General features: G+C 55.6%; 1 protein-coding gene across 2 annotated transcripts in view; it reads right to left on the bottom strand.

Moving 5' to 3' along the window:
* The window catches only part of PXDN (peroxidasin), a 66,937-nt gene that overhangs the window by 30,512 nt on the left and 18,110 nt on the right, over nt 1–18,315 (bottom strand). For both annotated transcript variants that reach the window (XM_065947497.1, XM_065947498.1), the window contains exons 2-6: nt 10,433–10,504; nt 9,479–9,550; nt 3,554–3,625; nt 606–677; nt 183–254 (exon numbers count right to left, since the gene is read on the bottom strand). In XM_065947497.1, the coding sequence (XP_065803569.1) occupies nt 183–254; nt 606–677; nt 3,554–3,625; nt 9,479–9,550; nt 10,433–10,504 (360 nt within the window). The remainder of the gene's footprint in view (nt 1–182; nt 255–605; nt 678–3,553; nt 3,626–9,478; nt 9,551–10,432; nt 10,505–18,315) is intronic.

Genomic DNA, 18,315 nt, shown 5'->3' with positions numbered 1-18,315 from the left:
GCCACATTTCCTGAGTCAGCTAGGCCCGGGTTGTGGCTCTGATGGTTTAATCCACCCTCCCTTCCTAAGTCACATCCAGAATGGAATGAAATCCTTGAAATACCCCGTGAACAGGGAGGTAAATGAAAAGCATGGAGAAGCTGTCTTTGCTGGAAAGACAGCATAAAGGTCAGTATACTTACAATCTTTTCATAGATTCCAAGTGATTAAATGTCCCTGGAACCAAATGTGTAATTCGGTTGTTATGTAAAAACCTGTTGAAAGAGATAATAAAACAAAGAGATTCTTTAAAATACTTCTTAGACATGTAGCAAGGAGTAAACGCAGTCAAATAAATCAGCCTTTAAGACTGCGTTTAATCTCCAAGACTGCGTTTAATACAAATGAACTTGAGAACAACGCTATTGAGTAGAGAAAATAACTACATTTCCCCCCATCTTATCGCTACTCCCACTCCTGGACTGTCAGGGGAGCAGCTCAGATTCCCTGCTGAGATATCCCAGAGTTTGACAGGTGAGGTGCTCTTTCTGTTACAGGGGAGGGACCGAGTCGGGAGCCCCAGAACCGTGGGTGGAGAAGGGGACCAGGAGGCAGAGAGGACTTACAGCCGCTCCAGCTTCGGCAGATGCTGAAATGACTCTGGGTCCAAAGTTTCTATCTGATTGAAGTGCAGGTATCTAGAGAAGTTTTCAAAAGAGGGGACAAGAAACAAGTTGTAAGCAATTCTGTGTTTCTACAGAGCTAGAGTTTCACTGAACACGTGTTTTCTCTGAGTCATTTGAATCCACACACCAATAGGTAACTCTCTAGAGCGCCTACACTGTATGCAGATCAAATGAGGTCATCCAGCAGGAAGATTCAGGACCGTGGAGAACTGGGCGCAGACTTCAAGTGCGGACGGAGCGGTGTGAGGAAGGGTCTGGCTCACCCACCGGGCCTCTTCCCCACCCGTGGGCGCGGGACCAGGGGTGCCCAGCTCCACAGACACGGACCTTTCTAGAAAACCCAACAGAATCTTCACCTCACCACACACGCAGCTACGTGAACGCCTTCGTTCCAACCGTCTAACTCACAGGTGGATTTAGGAGCCTAACGGACACTTCAAAGGGACGCTGGGGACGACGTTTCTCAGCTGCAGAAACAACGACCACACAGGTAACAGAAGAAACTGCCCGAGTTAAGTGAACACTGCACCTCCTCAGACGTCCTTGGGCTAATTACACAGAGCATCAGCGCTCAGACGCTTCCATGTAAGATGGGTCCTTGCTTTCTATGAAGGACACGGTTTCCGTAAAACTAAGTTCTGGTTTTCCTGAATACTGCTCCTCTCGCTGTGAAGCCCGGAGGGTTCTCCCCTCAGAAGAACGGCTTAGTCACCTTCTGACGGCTGTCTGCACAGGGGCCCCTCCTGACACCCCGGCCCGCCGGGTCCGCTCTCCCTGGGCCAGACGCTGGGAAGACACGCAGGACGGCGCGGGTGCCTGGCTGCTGGGCCGCCTCCCCGCGGCAGCCTGGTGGGGCTGGGCTGTGCCCAGCACCCTACCCGCCTGCGAGGGGGCCTCAGGGCAGGGTGGCCGGGCAGGAGCGGGAGGAGAGCTCCGCCCTGACTACGGAGGATGCGCGCGCCCAGCAGTCAGTGTGGGCGGCCCAGCCGGGCTGATCGGGGGCCCGCCTGCTGGCCAGGCCCAGGGTGAGTCCTGGGCGAGCACAACGGGGAAGAAAAGGCATGACACGGCAGCTGCGACCTGATGCTGGGTTTAAAAACCCACGAGCCGGCCCCGCAGGCAGCCAGACGTGGGTGCTGCCTCGAGGCCAACCCCTGACAGAGAGGAAACGGGCCCAGGGAGGAGAGGGGGCCCACCCGGCTCAGTGCCTGACACCAGCCTGCAGGCTCCAGGGAGCCCGGGGCGGCTCCAACAGAGGGGCAGAGAGCAGCCCGAAGGACAGCAGGCAGCCGGCGACCTCAGGCCGCAGCCCCTCACGAGGTTCCCCGCTCTGCGTGTGCACCGGCTCCACGGCCTCGCCCAGCCCGGGAGCGGGGTGGGGGGCCACATCAGTGAGGCCCCCCTGCACGAGCCTCGCCCAGGCCAGGAGCAAGGTGGGGAGCGTGTGCACACAGCCCATTAGTGAGACCCCCCAATCGATTCACTCAAACAAAGTCTAAACACTCGCACTGGCCTGCCCTCCTCCTTAAAGGCTTGAGGCAGAGATGCTGGGCAGACAGGGCCTCGGCCTCCTCCGACCCCCACCCCGCACCAGCCCCGCCTCTAGCTGGGCACAAGCTCCCGCAGGGTGTGGAGGCCCCGGGATGGGCACTCATGGGTGGCGGACCTGGGCCTGCTCTCCCTGGGGACACGCCCCTTCTCCCTCGCGGGTGGGCCCGGGTCCCAGCCGTCTCTTTACTCCCAAGTCTCAGCAGCAGAGACCCCTGCCCAGCGCCTCCCCGGGGTCTGCAGACGCGCCCCAAGTCCTCAGAGCCTTAGTTGCAAGCATCCACTCAGACCTCACCTCGTGCCACTCCCTTCCCTCCCCATTCCGCCCTGACTGGGGCTCTGCTTTCCTCCAAAACAACCCGGCTCACTCCCTCAACCCTAAGGCCAGAGCCTCCTGAGAGCAAGTCTTGCCCAGCCCCGACCCCTTCACACCGAGAGGGACTCGGGGACATGCTCCGGGGAGCCTCCCTCCCCCGCGTCGCTCCAGATGCCCACGGGTCCCTGCAATAGCCTGACCTCTGTGCATGCAGCCCTCAGGCCAACCTCCCCCAGTCCAGTCCACGCCGAGCACAGCGGGCCGGGAAAGCAGCTTTCAGTCAAATAAATAAACAGGTATTTAAGCACGAGCCCAGCGTGTGCTTCGGAAGCTCCTGCTTTGGGTGAGGCCTCCCCAGTTCCGCCTCGAGGTCTCTGGGGAAGCTTCTGTGTCCTGCCAACCGACAAAACACCAAAAACATCCTGCTCCACCGCGGCATCGCGGGATGAAACTGCCTGGCACATGGTGATTTCAGCCCAGTGAGGGACAGCCCAGCGCTGGCCAAGGAATAAGCAGGTCAGAGAAACGCCTCTAACCAGGAGCTCTGCTTAAAATGGACAGGCTGACTTCACAGCAGAGCAGGATTTCATACCAGGCCCCAGAAACGGCATCCGGTGTTCCCTAACTGGAAACACATGGAGGAAAGTTTATTTTCTCCAAAATAATGATGTCATGAGCGAGGGAAGTAGCCTTGACGTGCAGATTCACAAACAGGAAATGCTGCGCAAGGACGACTGCCTCCTCGTCCCCACTTCTCCCCGAAAGACCTCCAGCTGCTCAGACCTGTTTGCGAGGCTATCATGACCACGGGGTGGCAGAGGTCAGCTGGTGTTACCGGCCCCTGTCTGGGAACGCAGGGCCCAGGGCGCGAGCGGAGGGAGCACCGCGGCTTTGTGGTCTGCATGCAACACCCGTGTCCCCCCCGCACAGACATGCATCGTGCAGGCAGCAGACGGGGCCCGCGCCCCGGGCGAGAGGTGAGGGGCAAGTGAAGTCCAAGACACCCAGAGCAGGAGGCACTTACAGTTGCTCAAGAGAGGCAAGCCCCTTGAAGGCCTGCCGGTCAATCGCCTGGATCTCATTCTTGTACAGATAGCTGAAACGAGAAACACTGGGTCAGCACGCACCACGCTAGCACTCGGAGGGCGACGAGACTGCCGCTCGGGCCTGGAGCCAGTGTCCAGGCTCACGACCGTGAGGACACCAACAGAACGCTGGCACAGTTAGGAGAGCTCCTCCAAGGGGGCTCCTCTCTCTTCATCCAGGGAAAGCCTCCTACTGGACACATCAGACCACCACACCCCAGACGCACAGATTGCTGGCGGGCAGTTATGAGCGGCTGACAGAGCACATGCTTCAGAGCCTGAAGAAAATAAAATTTCCTGACAAACAGGTACAAGGCACTGAAGGTAAGGCTCTGGGACTGACACCGATACGGTTTCAAATGTGTGCGTGCGTGCTCAGTCCTGCCTGACTCTTCACGACCCCACGGACTGTAGCCCGCCAGGCTCCTCTGTCCATGGCATTCTCAGGCAAGAGTACTGGGGCGGGCGCCATGCCCTCCGTCAGGGGATCGTCCCAACCCAGGGATTGAACCTGCATCTCCTGTATCAGCAGGCGGATTCTTTACCACTGAGCCACCTGGGAAGCCCACGTTCAAATGCCCAGAAATAATCTGGGGAACAGAAATGATAAAGACTAAGGTCGTCTGGACCCAGTCATCCACTCAAATCCCACTCTTCTAAAACAGAAGCAACCAAGGCTGATCGGAAGAACCACGCAACGGGCTGGTGCCTATTTCTATATGGCCTACAGGCTAAGAACGGTTCTTATGTTTTTAAATGATTGAACATTTTCAAAGAAGAATATTTGGTGACACGTGAAAATCATGTGAGATTCAAATCTGTGTCCGAAATGCAGCTGTGTTGGCCCAGGGCCACACGACCTCACTTATGGTCACCTGTGGCCGACACCATGCTCCCTGGAAACCGACCCCTGTGGTTCTCAAGGCCTCAAGTGTGTGCTGTCCTATCCTTGCCAGGAGTCTGCCAGCTCCAGAAGGGGCTCATTGAGGACAAAGACATTCACACCAAAGCGTCCAGTTCCCCAACCCTGCAAACCCATGTGTGCTGAGTCTGCCCGTCTGCCCAGGACCTCGGAACACGTCTCTACTGCGGCCACCTAGATGCAGACATGGAGACACCTGTCCCGGGCGCCCTCCACCGCTGCTGCGGGTAGACGGACGATCAAATCCCACACGTCCCTGCAGAGTGACTCGGGCAGGCCCTGCTCTGCACTCTCCCTGACAGACGATGAAATCTCACGCTTCCCTGCAGAGTGACTCGGGCAGGGCCCGCTCTGCACTCTCCCTGACGGACGATCAAATCCCACACGTCCCTGCAGAGTGACTCGGGCAGGCCCCGCTCTGCACTCTCCCTGACGGATGATCAAATCCCATGCTTCCCTGCAGAGTAACTCGAGCAGGCCCCGCTCTGCACTCTCCCTGATGGACGATCAAATCCCACACGTCCCTGCAGAGTGACTCGGGCAGGCCCCGCTGTGCACTCTCCCTGACGGACGATCAAATCCCATGCTTCCCTGCAGAGTAACTCGAGCAGGCCCCGCTCTGCACTCTCCCTGATGGACGATCAAATCCCACACGTCCCTGCAGAGTGACTCGGGCAGGCCCTGCTCTGCACTCTCCCTGACAGACGATCAAACCCCACGCTTCCCTGCAGAGTGACTCGAGCAGGCCCCGCTCTGCACTCTCCCTGATGGACGATCAAATCCCACGCTTCCCTGCAGAGTAACTCGAGCAGGCCCCGCTCTGCACACTCCCTGATGGACGATCAAACCCCACACGTCCCTGCAGAGTGACTCGGGCAGAACCTGCTCTGCACTCTCCCTGACGGACGATCAAATCCCATGCTTCCCTGCAGAGTGACTCGGCAGGCCCCGTTCTGCACTCTCCCTGACGGACGATCAAATCCCACACATCCCTGCAGAGTGACTCGGGCAGGCCCCGCTCTGCACTCTCCGTGGCTGGGCTGCCGCCTGTGCCCCCGCCTGGCGAGCAGCACCGCTCTGGCTCAGTCCTTCACTCCCAGGACGTGCTCTCCCTGAATGACGTCTGTGCAGGGAATCCGGCAGGACTGGGTCTGCAGTCCTCCCAGGCGCCCTCCCCTCTCACTGGGCACCCATCTGCGGAGGCCACGTCACAAGGAGCTGCAAGCCTGAACCTAAACCAGCTAGAAGGCCCCGAATCGGAGGCCTGGTGCCAGCAGGGCCTGGCAGGACGTGGCTTCTCCAGGTTGGGGACTTGAATCCCCGGGCTAGCACTGAACGCTGATTCTTAACTAAGAACGCAGGCTTCTCCGCCTGTTTCTTCCTGTGCAAAACGGAGGGAATAGCAGCGTCTTATAGCACAGGGCCCCAAGCTCTGGAATCAGATGTCTGATGATCTGGGGTGGAGCTGACGCAATAATAATCGAAATAAACCGCACGATAAACGTGACGCACTTGAATCATTCCTGAAACCACTCCCACCCCAATCCAAGTAAATACTGTCTTCCACAAAACCGGTCCCTAGTGCCAAAAAAGCTGGGGACTGTGGTCTTCCCGGGTCAATCACTGAAATTCCACAAACACCCAGAAGCTCTGGATCACGGTCCCACACAAGGTGACTCCTGTCTGGGTCTGAGTGATTTCTCCTCTTGCGACTCCTGTAGGAGGTAAGTCTGAAGGGAGGTTTCTGCGCTCACTTCTTAAAAACAAATTAAAAAACAAAAAACAAAAGCAAAGCAAAATGCCAACGCGAACATCACCTTGCATGAACTTCAAAAAGATGAGAGTAAAGAAATCCTTTCAAAGAACATGAGCAACAGCTGAACCACTGCATGTTGATAAAGACATCAGGGATAATCCCTTTTTCCCAAGAATAACTGGGTATTGATCATGAGCTAATAAGAAACCATAAACAATTCTCTACTTCATCACAAAGTTTACCCTTTGATTATGAGTTCTATCTCAAGGGTTCATTTCATCAGGAGAAAATATTAGCGCAGGGGAAGCTTTATTCCTTACCCAGAAGTCACTGGAGTTCCAGCAGGTAAGGAACACTCACCAATTAAATAAACACCAAGGATGAAATATGTACTTATATGCAGAGTACATCATGACAAACGCTGGGCTGAAGGAAGCACAAGCTGGAATCAAGATTGCCAGGAGAAATATCAATAACCTCAGATTTGCAGATGACACCATCCTTATGGCAGAAAGTGAAGAGGAACTAAAGAGCCTCTTGATGAAAGTGAAAGAGGAGAGTGAAAAAGTTGGCTTAAAACTCAACATTCAGAAAACTAAGATCATGGCATCTGGTTCCATCACTTCATGGCAAATACAAGGGGAAACACTGGAAACAGTGGCAGATTTTACTTTTTTGGGCTTCAAAATCACTGCAGATGGTGACTGCAGCCATGCAATTAAGACGCTTACTCCTTGGAAGGAAAGTTATGACCAACCTAGACAGCATATTAAAAAGCAGAGACATTACTTTGCCAACAAAGGTCCATCTAGTCAAGGGTATGGTTTTTCCAGTAGTCACGTATGGATGTGAGAGTTGGACTATAAAGAAAGCTGAGCGCCAAAGAATTGATGCTTTTGAACTGTGGTGTTGGAAAAGACTCTTGAGAGTCCCTTGGACTGCAAGGAGATTCAACCAGTCCATCCTAAAGGAGATCAGTCCTGGGTGTTCATTGGAAGGACTGATGCTGAAGCTGAAGCTCCAATCCTTTGGCCACCTGATGCCAAGAGCTGACTCACTGGAAAAGACCCTGATACTGGGAAAGATTGAGGGCTGGAGGAGAAGGGGACAACAGAGGATGAAATGGTTGGACGGCATCACGGACTCAATGGATGTGGGTTTGGGTAGACTCCGGGAGTTGGTGATGGATAGGGAGGCCTGGTGTGTTGCGGTTCATGGGGTCGCAAAGAGTTGGACACGACTGCATGACTGAACTGAAATAAGGATGAAATAATCAATTCTGAAAGCTTCTTAAACATTCACACTGCATGTTGCCCAGTTTCCTAGGTCAGTGCCTCAAGATGGACCCTAGTGATGAGGTCCAGGGAGTTGGGGGAGGAGGCAGGAGGGGTCACGGGACCCCTTCCCACCACCACCTCCCGTTACCGCCAAACACCACTCAGCCCACCCTTGGGGATCCTGGGACCCGCCGCTGTGGGCAGCTCAGATGCCCTCGGGTTGGAGATGGGGAAAGGCTGGCATGTGGACACCTGAGGAGGAATCCCACCAACAGACAAGGATTAAAAATATTATTTCTAAAAATTATCTTAAGTGAAAAATGGAGTGTCCCAAACTGCTTAATAGGAAACGTAGAGAGTAAATAATAAGGTGCTCTTGGGTAATTCAAGCCCCTAAAAGTTTAAAAATTAAAAAATAAAAAAGACTAAACTTGTACACACACTGCAAATACTGGCGATCAGTTAACGGACTCTGCCTCTGTTCTTTCTGGAGCTTGTGCTGTGCTGGGCTGAGTCACTCAGTCGTGTCCGACTCTCTGCGACCCCATGGACTGCAACCCACCAGGCTCCTCTGTCCATGGGGATTCTCCAGGAAGGATACTGGAGTGGGTAGCATGCCCTGCTCCAGGGGATCTTCCCCACCCAGGGGTCGAACCCGAGTCTTCCTCATTGCAAGAGAATTCTTCACCATCTGAGTCACCAGGCAAGCCCAACTGGAATGGGTAGCCTAACCCTTCTCCAGGGGATCTTCCCGACCCAGGAATCAAACCAGCGTCTCCTGCATTGTAGGCGGATTCTTTACCAACTGAGCTACCAGGGAAGCCCCTTCAGGATATTACACTGCTTTAAAATAAAAAACCAAAACATAAGTAAGCAGATGAAAACTCAAGAATAAATAGGACGACTTTCCCTCATTTTAAAAATGAGCAACAACGCTTAGTGTGAACCCTGCTAATGAAAAATTAACATACTGCCACTAAAGTGAGAGAAAACTGTGTAAACACAAGACTTTAAGAAGCTTTGTGGAGGAAAATGCATTTAATAAAGAATTAACGTTACCTCTTGATCACCAGCACCCTCTCATCTAAACTTAACAGGACCGAAGACACCCAGGTTCACACGAATTACACGTTTTCCCAAAATCACTGACACAAATCCCTCATTAAAATGACTCTAGCTGAACAGTTATCTAAAGTCCTAAAACTGAGAATAATTTCCTCAAAGCACATGACACTCACTTCTCATCTGTTAGAACCAGCAACGTGCCCAGGGTTTTGCTAAAGTTTTTAACTTCAGAAAAAGTGCCTGAGAAAGCACTGAACCAAGTGGGTCACTTTCTAACTGCAAAACTGACTTCAACACGCAAATGTTCTCAATGCTAATAAACTCATTAATTCAAATCAATTCTTAAAAGGGAAACAAACTTTACACAAAAATAAGAGACGAAATCACTCGGCGAAGATGGGAAAGTTATTCACGAATTAGTGACATTCCAAAGGGATTCGTCATTTCCAGGTTCCATCGGCCCACAGCTGAAGACAACCCAAAACTGCCTTGAAAGCGCAGACCCAGAGAACACGCGTCAGCTGCTCGCAGCAGCAGCTGCACGGCTCCACAGGGGTTACGGCTACCAGACAGTGATTTTCAGAACTGCAGTTTCTAATTGCATCCAACCGATTTACTTAAGGCTTAGCAGATAAACACTAGAATTCACACAGAGCAGCACCTGACCCTGTAACAACTCACTTAAAAAATTCCAGCCAAAATTTCACTCACCTTCTGAAAACAAAACCTCTTTTTCACTTGAATGTATTTGCAATAATTCAAAACAATACGGAATTTTGCTCAATGATTAAACAGTTCAAATACAGACAGCAGACTCTGGTGTAGAAAACTGGTCACTACTTACAGGTATTTCAGATTCTCCAAGTCTTCAAATGACCCACCGGGTATGCTCTTGATCTGATTATTGTTGAGAAGCCTGTGAAAAAACGTTCCAGTAAGAATTTCAAACAACGACACTTCTGAATTGTCTTGTGGAGGTCGTTTCCACTGCCCTGGAGAAGGTCACGCAAGGATTAAGCCACAGGCCTTAACACTGACACTCGCTAAATGCAGACCGACACAACCAAGCGCAGCGTGGCTGCAGTAGGTCGGCGTCCACACCCGCACACTGTGCGGCTCCGCGTGCCGTGGGGCCGCGACCCCCTCGGTCCTGCACAATGAGGGCGCGCCCTCTCTGCGTCTCTCCCATCCCCCCCCCCAGCCAGCTGGGGGCCCCCGTGGAGGTGCAGGGCGTCCTCAAGGGGGTCTCTCTCCAGGGAGCCTTTCACAGTGGGGGCAGAGCCACACGTGCCCCCACCGGGCTCACAGACCCCACGTCCGGCACGCCGCCCGGCACGGACCAGTCACCTGGGGGAGAGCCAGAACCCCCTCCCACGGCGCTCAGCACAGCCCCTGGTGGCCTGGAGTCGGGCCCCATCCCTCTGTCCCCCCCAGGGGTCTAAACACCGGGACACGGACGGATGGCACCCCACCCCCGCCGGGGTCCATAGGGGCTCGGGGGGGCGGGGGGTGGGGGAGGGCCGTCCCTGTGAACTTGCCAGGAGGCGTGGCCAGCACAGGTGTGGACAGGTTCACAGCTGTCAGTCGGGGAGACAGGGACGAACGCCACCAGTCTGGACCCACGGGCACCTCCGTGTGCAAACCCCTCTGGCAGGCTCGGCCTCTCCGGCTCAGCCACGCCCGCCCTCCCTCCGCAGGTGATGGGGGACCCCAAGCGCTTGGGATCTGTCCACAGGGGAAAGCGGTGATGGTCTCTGCATCTTTTTCAACCAGTTCCCGGGACAAGGTCTGGACTTACAATGTGTTCAGGTTTCTCAGCCCCCTGAAGGCCCCCGGCTGGATCTCTCTGATTCTATTAAAGCGAAGATCCCTGTGAAGAAACGAGAAATGGATTATTTACAGAGAGAAATCTGCCATCGTCACTAGTTCTGTGTCATCTTTAAACATTCAGTTTCCAAACAGTGATAAGGCATTTAAGAAATTAAATCTCCCAATTCAATCCTTGGCTGAATCAGCTCTGGGAAAAGACTGATAAAGACACAAATATTTGTCTGAATAACAGGTGGACCTGCTCACATTACAGTTTGTTTAAAAGGTAACTGCGGGGAGATGTTGGCGTTCAGCTGTTAAGTCGTATCAGTCTCTTTGCGACCCCATGGACTGCAGCACATCAGGCTTCCCTTACTTCACCGTCTCTTGGAGGTCACTCAAATTCATGTCCATTGAGTCAGTGATGCTGTTGTCTTCTCCTTACGCCTTCAATTTTTCCCACCATCAGGGTCTTTTCCAGTGAGCTGGCTCTTCGAATCAGGTGGCCAAAGTATTGGAGCTTCAGTTTCAGCATCAGTCCTTCCAATGAACACCCAGGACTGATCTCCTTTAGGATGGACTGGTTGGATCTCCTTGCAGTCCAAGGGACTCTCAAGAGTCATCTCCAACACCGCAGTTCAAAAGCATCAATTCTTTGGCACTCAGCCTCCTTTATGGTCCAACTCTCACATCCACACATGACCACTGGAAAAACCATAGCTTTGACTGTATGGACCTTTGTCAGCAAAGTGATGTCTTTGCTTTCTAATATGCTAATATGCTAATATTCGAGGTTTGTCATAGCTTTCAAGGAGCAAGCATCTTAATTTCATGCAATTTTGACTCAGTTTGTGAGTCTGTAAGCCTGGTACCTCGCAAGATGTACTCTGCATACAAGTTAAATAAACAGGGTGATAATACACAGCCTTGTTGTACTCCTCTCCCAATTCTGAACCAATCTGTTGCTTCATGGAAGGTTCTAACTGCTGCTTCTTGACCTGCATGCAGGTTTCTCAGGAGTCAGGTAATGTGGTCTGGTATTCCCATCTCTTTAAGAATCTTCCACAGTTTGCTGTGATCTACACAGTCAAAGGCTTTCATGCAGTCAATGAAGCAGATTTTTTTTTTTTAATTACCTTGCTTTCTCTATGATCCAGCGAATGTTGGCAATCTGATCTCTGATTCTTCTGCCTTTTCTTAGCCCAACCATACATCTGGAAGTTCTCAGTTCATGTACTACTGAAGCCTGGCTTGAAGAATTTTATTTAAATTTAAGGATAATTGTTTTACAATATTGTGTTGGTTTTTGCCATACATAACATGAACCAGCCATAGATAGCTTGAAGGATGTTGAGCATAATCTTGCCAGCATGTGAAATGAGTGCAACTGTATGGAAATTTGAACATTCTTTGGCATTGCCTTTCCTTGGGACTGGAATGAAAACCGACCTTTCCCAGTCCTTTTCCAGCCCCGTGGCCACTGCTGAGTTTTCCAAATTTGCTGACATACTGACTGCAGCGCTTGAACAGCATCATCTTGTAGGATCTTAAATAGCTCAGCTGGACAGATAAGAGGTCCCTTTAGACCCATCCACCCACCCTCACCAGCCCATGGGAATGCTCAGGTCTCAGTGTTCAGACAACCAACAGGAACGATTTGCAGGGACTGGAGAAGGGAGTCGCCCACGGGCAGGCGTGGAGACGCACGGTTCCTCCTGTAACTTCCAAGCTGGAACTGGCTCCTCTAGGAAGGGGTCTGGCCCCAATACTCAAGAGTCACAGAGCTCACTCAGCGAGTGAACTGGAAACGAGGCTATTTCACATGCACCTCTCAGCATGTGAAATAAACGCACGAGTAGAACGGAGGCTAGACCGAGGACCCGAGAGATCATGGCCCCAGGCGGGAGCCGGCAGGCAGTAGCAGACGCCAACGCAGAGCGGCCAGGGCTGGGCCTGGGGCCGTGTGAGGGACAGCAGGTCTGCTAGGCCGCCTGTTCCCACTCTTCTCCAGCCTGAATTAAAAATCTATCAATTGAACAAGCATGCGAGTCCCTGGAAATGAGACACAAAGACCCCTTTCTTTACCAAAGAGTCTTAGAAACATGAAAATTCCTTACTCACTGGTTTCACCTCTTCCATCACAGTCCAACAGGGATTATTAAGGCTTGGATCGTGTCCCCCAAAATTCACATGTTGACGCCAGACTCCCGGGGCCTGAGACTTGACCTTATTTGGAGAAGGCGTCCTTACAGGGGTGACCAAGTTAAAGTGAGGTCACTGAGGTGGCCCTGCTCCAAGGCAGCTGGTGTCCTTGTAGACCGGCTCGGGGAAGGCCAAGGACTGCGGCGGACCTCCAGCACCGGGGGCCTGGCTCAGGACCCCTCCAGGGCTGCAGATGGGCCAGCCTTGACCTTGGGTGCACGCCTCTGGGACAGCAAGAGAAGGCTCCAGTCTAAGCCCTGTTCCTCCCCTTCACGGGCGCTCGTTAGGACGGCCACAAGTTCTCACAGGACTCTCCTGTGACACTGGCTGGGCCCGTCCAGCACTCATAATCTTCGCAGGAATCTAATCAGTTCAGTTCTCTAGCTGTAACTGATCACAGAAGGGGTTCTAGTTCACAGCGGGATAAGAGCCTTCTGGCAAAGTGTTTGAATAACTGAAATCGCCCGTGTCCACGCTGGGCAGCGGGTGAAATGCACTACCTGCGAGTGTCCAGTTCCCTGACTTTGGGTCAAGTCCTCGGGACCCAGGCAAGCACGGTCGGCACAGACCTGCTCCCAAGCTTAGGCTCCGTGATGACCCTGGCACCACCGACACGCTCCCCAGGAGCCCCCTTCACTGCACAGACAGCCTTGCGCTTTAGTAAACGGTAATTCACACTCATGTTCAGACCAGCACGGGCGGCTCCCTGGGGAGCAGCTGGGGGCAGACCGGAGCAGCTCCCTGGGACCCCAACCTTCCCCGAGGTTCCCATGTTCCTCTTGCTGTCACCTGGTTCCGTCCGCCAGAAGCTCAGCACGGTCCTTGGCAGCCCTGCCCCAGGCCCCGATCCCAGGGCAGTGTCAGGAGGCCCCAGCATCCTCCAGAGAAGTCACAGCACAGATTCTACCTCCTCCGCCGTGGACACTTGGCCAGACCCGACTCCTCCGATCTGAGCCCAGAGGGCCTGGCCGAGTCTGCGAACCAGACCTGGGATCCGACTCGTCCATGACTGCCCAGCCCACCAGGCCCACCCTGCCCGCAGCCCGCAGCCCTCCTGAGGCCCAGGCCACGTTCAGCTGCCCAACCAGGCCTGCAGCCACAGCCCCGTAAGGGGGCTGTGCAGGGCAGTCGCTCCCGGTGCATTGCATAACCAGCTTTACTGTCCCTAACTGATCAATTTAATTGCTCAGTTTTGACCGTGATGGGTGCAGGCCGTCTCCAGCTGTGGGGAGCGGGGGCTCTCTCTGGTTTGGAGCTCAGACTTCCTGCGTGGGGGCGTCTCCTGTTGAGGGGCGAGGCTTCGGCAGCAGGGGCGAGGCTCTGCAGTCCCGCAGGCGGGCACTGGGGCTCCAGCAGCTGAGCCGTGGTGGACGTGGCTGTCCGCAGCACGTGGAATCTCCCCAGACCAGGGATCAGCCCCTGTTCCCCACCCTGGCAGCGGGATCCTGACCCACTGGGCCACCAAGGCAGTCCTGCGGCCAGCGTTAACGCCTGTTTCCGTCTTCTCCATCACAGAAAGGGTGAAGGTGTTTGTGATTAACCATCAGAGGTGGTGCGTCCCGACCCTGCTCCTTCACACAGTTCACCTCCTCCCCTGTGGAGACTGCGCTTCCTCAGCCTCCCACTGATCCTTTCTGAAGATACAAGCAAGAACGTGTGTCTACCTCTCTCCCTTTCTTGCACAGAAGGCTGCTCGCTGAGAACATGCTTTTCTTCAAGGAACAAACCTCAGAGCTCTGGACGTGCTCTGGACATGCCCCCACGTCCTTTCAGGGAGTGACCGCGACCTGTGTCCAGCACCCCCTCCTCCCTCCCCAACTCTGAGCTGTCCCCAGCAACACACGGACCTACTGGTCCCCACTGACCCATCGTCCCTACTGACCCGTCTGACCCATCCGCCCCCACTGACCCATCCCTTCCCACTGACCCATGAGTTCCCACTGACCCATCCCTTCACGACTGGCCCATCGCTTCCCAGTGGGTTCACAGACTCAACTCGTCACTGATGTCTTCATAGGGCTGACTCCCAGAGGAGGAGCTGCTACGCTCAAGGATAAACACGCGTCCTGACAGCTGACATCCATGCACTTGCTAAGCGCTGGTCACTCCACAAACACTCAAGGCCCACACACCCCATGTGCCACGGGAGCCCGGCCTCAGAATCTACCCAATGTCTCGGGAGGCGGCCCTCAGGGTGCAGACCTGGGCTCTACCCCCAGCAGGACGCGGAGCAGCCAGGGTCCCAGGAGGCTGAGGGCAGCGGCACCACCGGGGCGGGGGGCAGGGACCCCCGGAGCGGGGGAGGGCAGCACGTGGCAGAAGAAGGTCAGGGCGGCCTGTGGACTGTGGCGTCAGGTGTACCCGCCAAGCAGAGGTCCCCAGCCTCTGCACGGGTGCGCCCCTGGCCCTGGACACGGCAGCAGGATCCGGTGCGTGGCCGGGGATGCAGGGATCGGGGCGTGGCCGGGGATGCAGGAATCGGGGCGTGGCCAGGGAAGCAGGGATGGGGGCGTGGCCGGGGACGCAGGGATCAGGGCGTGGCCAGGGAAGCAGGGATGGGGGCGTGGCCGGGGACGCAGGGATGGGGCGTGGCCAGGGAAGCAGGGATGGGGGCGTGGCCGGGACGCAGGGATGGGGGCGTGGCCGGGACGCAGGAATCGGGGCGTGGCCGGGACGCAGGAATCGGGGCGTGGCCGGGACGCAGGGTTCCGTGCGCGCAGTCCCAAAGCCCTACCCTGCGCACCCACGCGCGTGCTCCTGGCCTTAGACTTCTCCCGGGACCAGATCTGTGTCAAGGGCTCGGTAATCCCCGCAGAAATGTGTCACCGACAGGTGCAACAGGCACCCACTCTCCTTCTGTACCCAAATTACTCAAAAACACAAAGGGGACCCCCTGGTGGTCCAGTGGTTAAGACTCTGGCTTTTACTGTTGAGAAAACAGGTTCCATCCCTGGTCTGGGAGCTAAGCTCCCACAAGCCTTGCAGCACAGACAAAAAGAAAAATAAAAAAATCAACGAAGTAAAATAAACAAATCAACAAAAACAGCAGTGCAGGTCAGCAAAGGAAAAAGCAGCGTCTGCGGGTGGAGCTCACGCGGGTCTGGGGCAGAGGCTGCAGGCAGACAAGCGTTGAGTAGGGCGGCAGGGGCGGAAGGGACACTTGCGCCCGTCACAGGGGACCGTCCTGCTGGGGGGGTGGTGCTGGACACGCCACCTCTGCGGGACCAGGGCATGCGCGGACATGGAGCGGTTCAGTGTTCCCTGCACCACGAGATGGGCGGTCCCTCCCAAGCACCCAGGACACACGTCTCAGCCCCACACTTGTTAAAACCCGCTTCACTCTCAGAGATGGAGCCGTCCCAGGCCGGGGAGTCCTGGCTATCCAGGCGCCCACCCTTATCCCTCTGGCCGTGGTACACGGTGACCCACGGCCGACCCTGAAGCGGACGGGCTCAGTCACAGAGGTCGGGGGTGTCCAGCCAGCGGGGCAAAAAGCCAAGCTGCCTGGTCTGCTCTTTCTTTCCCCTGCCGTGCGGACTTCTGCAAAACACAGAGAGCCTTGTCTGATGTGGGAGCAGTGTGTGTCTGCGGGGACAGCGCCGGTGTTTCTGGGGGACAGAGAGGCCTCACGGGGTCAGCTGCGCAGACGGCGGGGCATGTCCAGGCCACCGGAGGACACGCAGGCCCTTCCCCAACAGAACCCGCGGGGCAAGTGGGCGTGGCCCCAGTGGAATCGTGCCCCCCGAGGGCTGGTGCTTCCCACCAGGAGGGCAGGCGTCGGGGTCTCTGCTGTCACCCAGGGCATGGCCCCCTGGAGCCCTCCCAAGGGTGGGCAACGTGCAGGCCGCCGGGGGTGATCAGGGCAGGCCCCTCCGTCCGCAGGAAGAGCTCTGAGTTTCCTGCCGCGTCCACTCTCCATCTGGAACCTCAGCTCCCAGGAAAAGGTCGCCTGGACGGGGGCGGGACACGCATGCGGGACGCGGCTTGCTGAGTCCCATCTCTGTTGTCTCCCCGTCCAGAATTTAATCAGGAAACAAGGGCCCCTCTCTTAGCTCACGGGCACAGAACTCGCTCGGGGAGCGGTGGGGTGGGGGGCTCCCTCAGCTCTGCTGACGGACGGACGGCCGCCTGGAAGGACCCAGGACGGACCCCAAGGCACCACCGCCTCCTGGTGGACAGGTCCTCCTGCAGGGCCTCCCACCCGAGGACGCTAGGCTAACACGGGGCTCGGAGCTCTGAGGAGACGGCAGCCCCTTCAACAAGGAGCCAGACGCCCTGCTTGGGGCAGGGTCCCCACCCTGCTGCTCCCGCCGCTCCAGCTCAGTGTCCTGAAGGCGGGACCCGAATCAGGTCAACTCCTGAGAAAACCGATCAATCCCGCCAAGTTTGGTTCACCGGGTAATATCTATGAACACAGAGCAAGGCAAAAAGTCACGGTTTTCTTCTGACTGAGAATTCTGAAAAACACTGAGAATGATTCAAAGCACAGGACAGAAAACTACTTCAAAAGAAAACTGACTTTGGGAAATAAACCGAGGTACTGATTCATTCACAGAAAAGACATACATAAACGCACTTGTTCTGGTTTGGCCTTAGCTTCCCAGCCGCTAAAAAGAGCAGCCAGGGGGAGCTGAGAGCATTTCAGCAAACCGGGGGGGAGAGGAGAGATCACACTGTGGGGAGGACCCCAGTCTCCACCTGCCGGCCTGCGAGGACCACAGGGGCAGCAAACGCCTCCGTCACCCTGAAATTATCACTGATCCTGACGACCCAGGGCGGTTCTAGAGATGGGGCCTCTGGGAACAGCCCTCAGCAACTAAAAAAAAAAAGAGTCCGAGAGAGTGCACACTCCAGCTCCGCAGCCGCCCCGGAGCCAGCAGGGAGTTCACTGTTCAGGTTTGGACCAGCTCCATCATCAGACTTGCCTCTGCACTCAGATGGCTGTGTCATTTGTTACGAGTCTCCGTGGTGTCGGTAACCGGGCCCCCAGCAAGCACGCGTGGACCAACCCCAGCCCAGACCAAGCCCCTCCCACCCCGGGACGCGGGGAGGCCCCGGATGAAGGCGCACCTGCCGGGCTCGGGAGCCCGCCTCCTCCTGGCAGAGGGCCCCCAGCTGCCCCGTGCAGAGCCCACGGCAGGCACTTCCTCGTCCAGGCCCCACAGGACGGGTGTGCCTGACTGTCCCCGGAGAGGCCAGGCAGAAAGATGCTTGGGTGTAGGCCCACATGGTCTCCATGGCGACCCCTACACTCAGCCACACAGCCGAGGGCGGAGCCCAAGCGAACGGCCTGGTCTGATAGCGCACACCTGTGTTCACGCACCAGGGTCTGCAACTACGACATCAGGAAACATCACTCTTCTGTTTTCAACCGTTTAAAAAAAATGCAAGAGGCCTCCCCGGTGGCTCAGTGGTGAAGAGTCCCCTTGCCAACGCAGGAGACACGAGTTCAGTACCTATTGGGAGAAGCCCGCGTGCCACACGGCGACTAAGCCCATGCGCCAGGACTCCCGTGCCTGCGCTCCAGACTCTGGGAGGCGCAAACGCTGAAGCCGGGACGCCCTGGACACTGCGCTCCACAAGGAAAGACGCCATCGCAGCGAGAAGTCCGCACACCGCAACTAAAGACCCAGCACGGCCAAAAACGAATCAATCAATTTATTTTTAAAA

The sequence above is a fragment of the Muntiacus reevesi genome, chromosome 10 (assembly GCF_963930625.1).
Source record: "Muntiacus reevesi chromosome 10, mMunRee1.1, whole genome shotgun sequence".
Lineage (NCBI taxonomy): Eukaryota > Metazoa > Chordata > Mammalia > Artiodactyla > Cervidae > Muntiacus > Muntiacus reevesi.
Note: the sequence above shows the minus strand (reverse complement) of the source record. Positions and strands in the feature narration are given on the sequence as shown.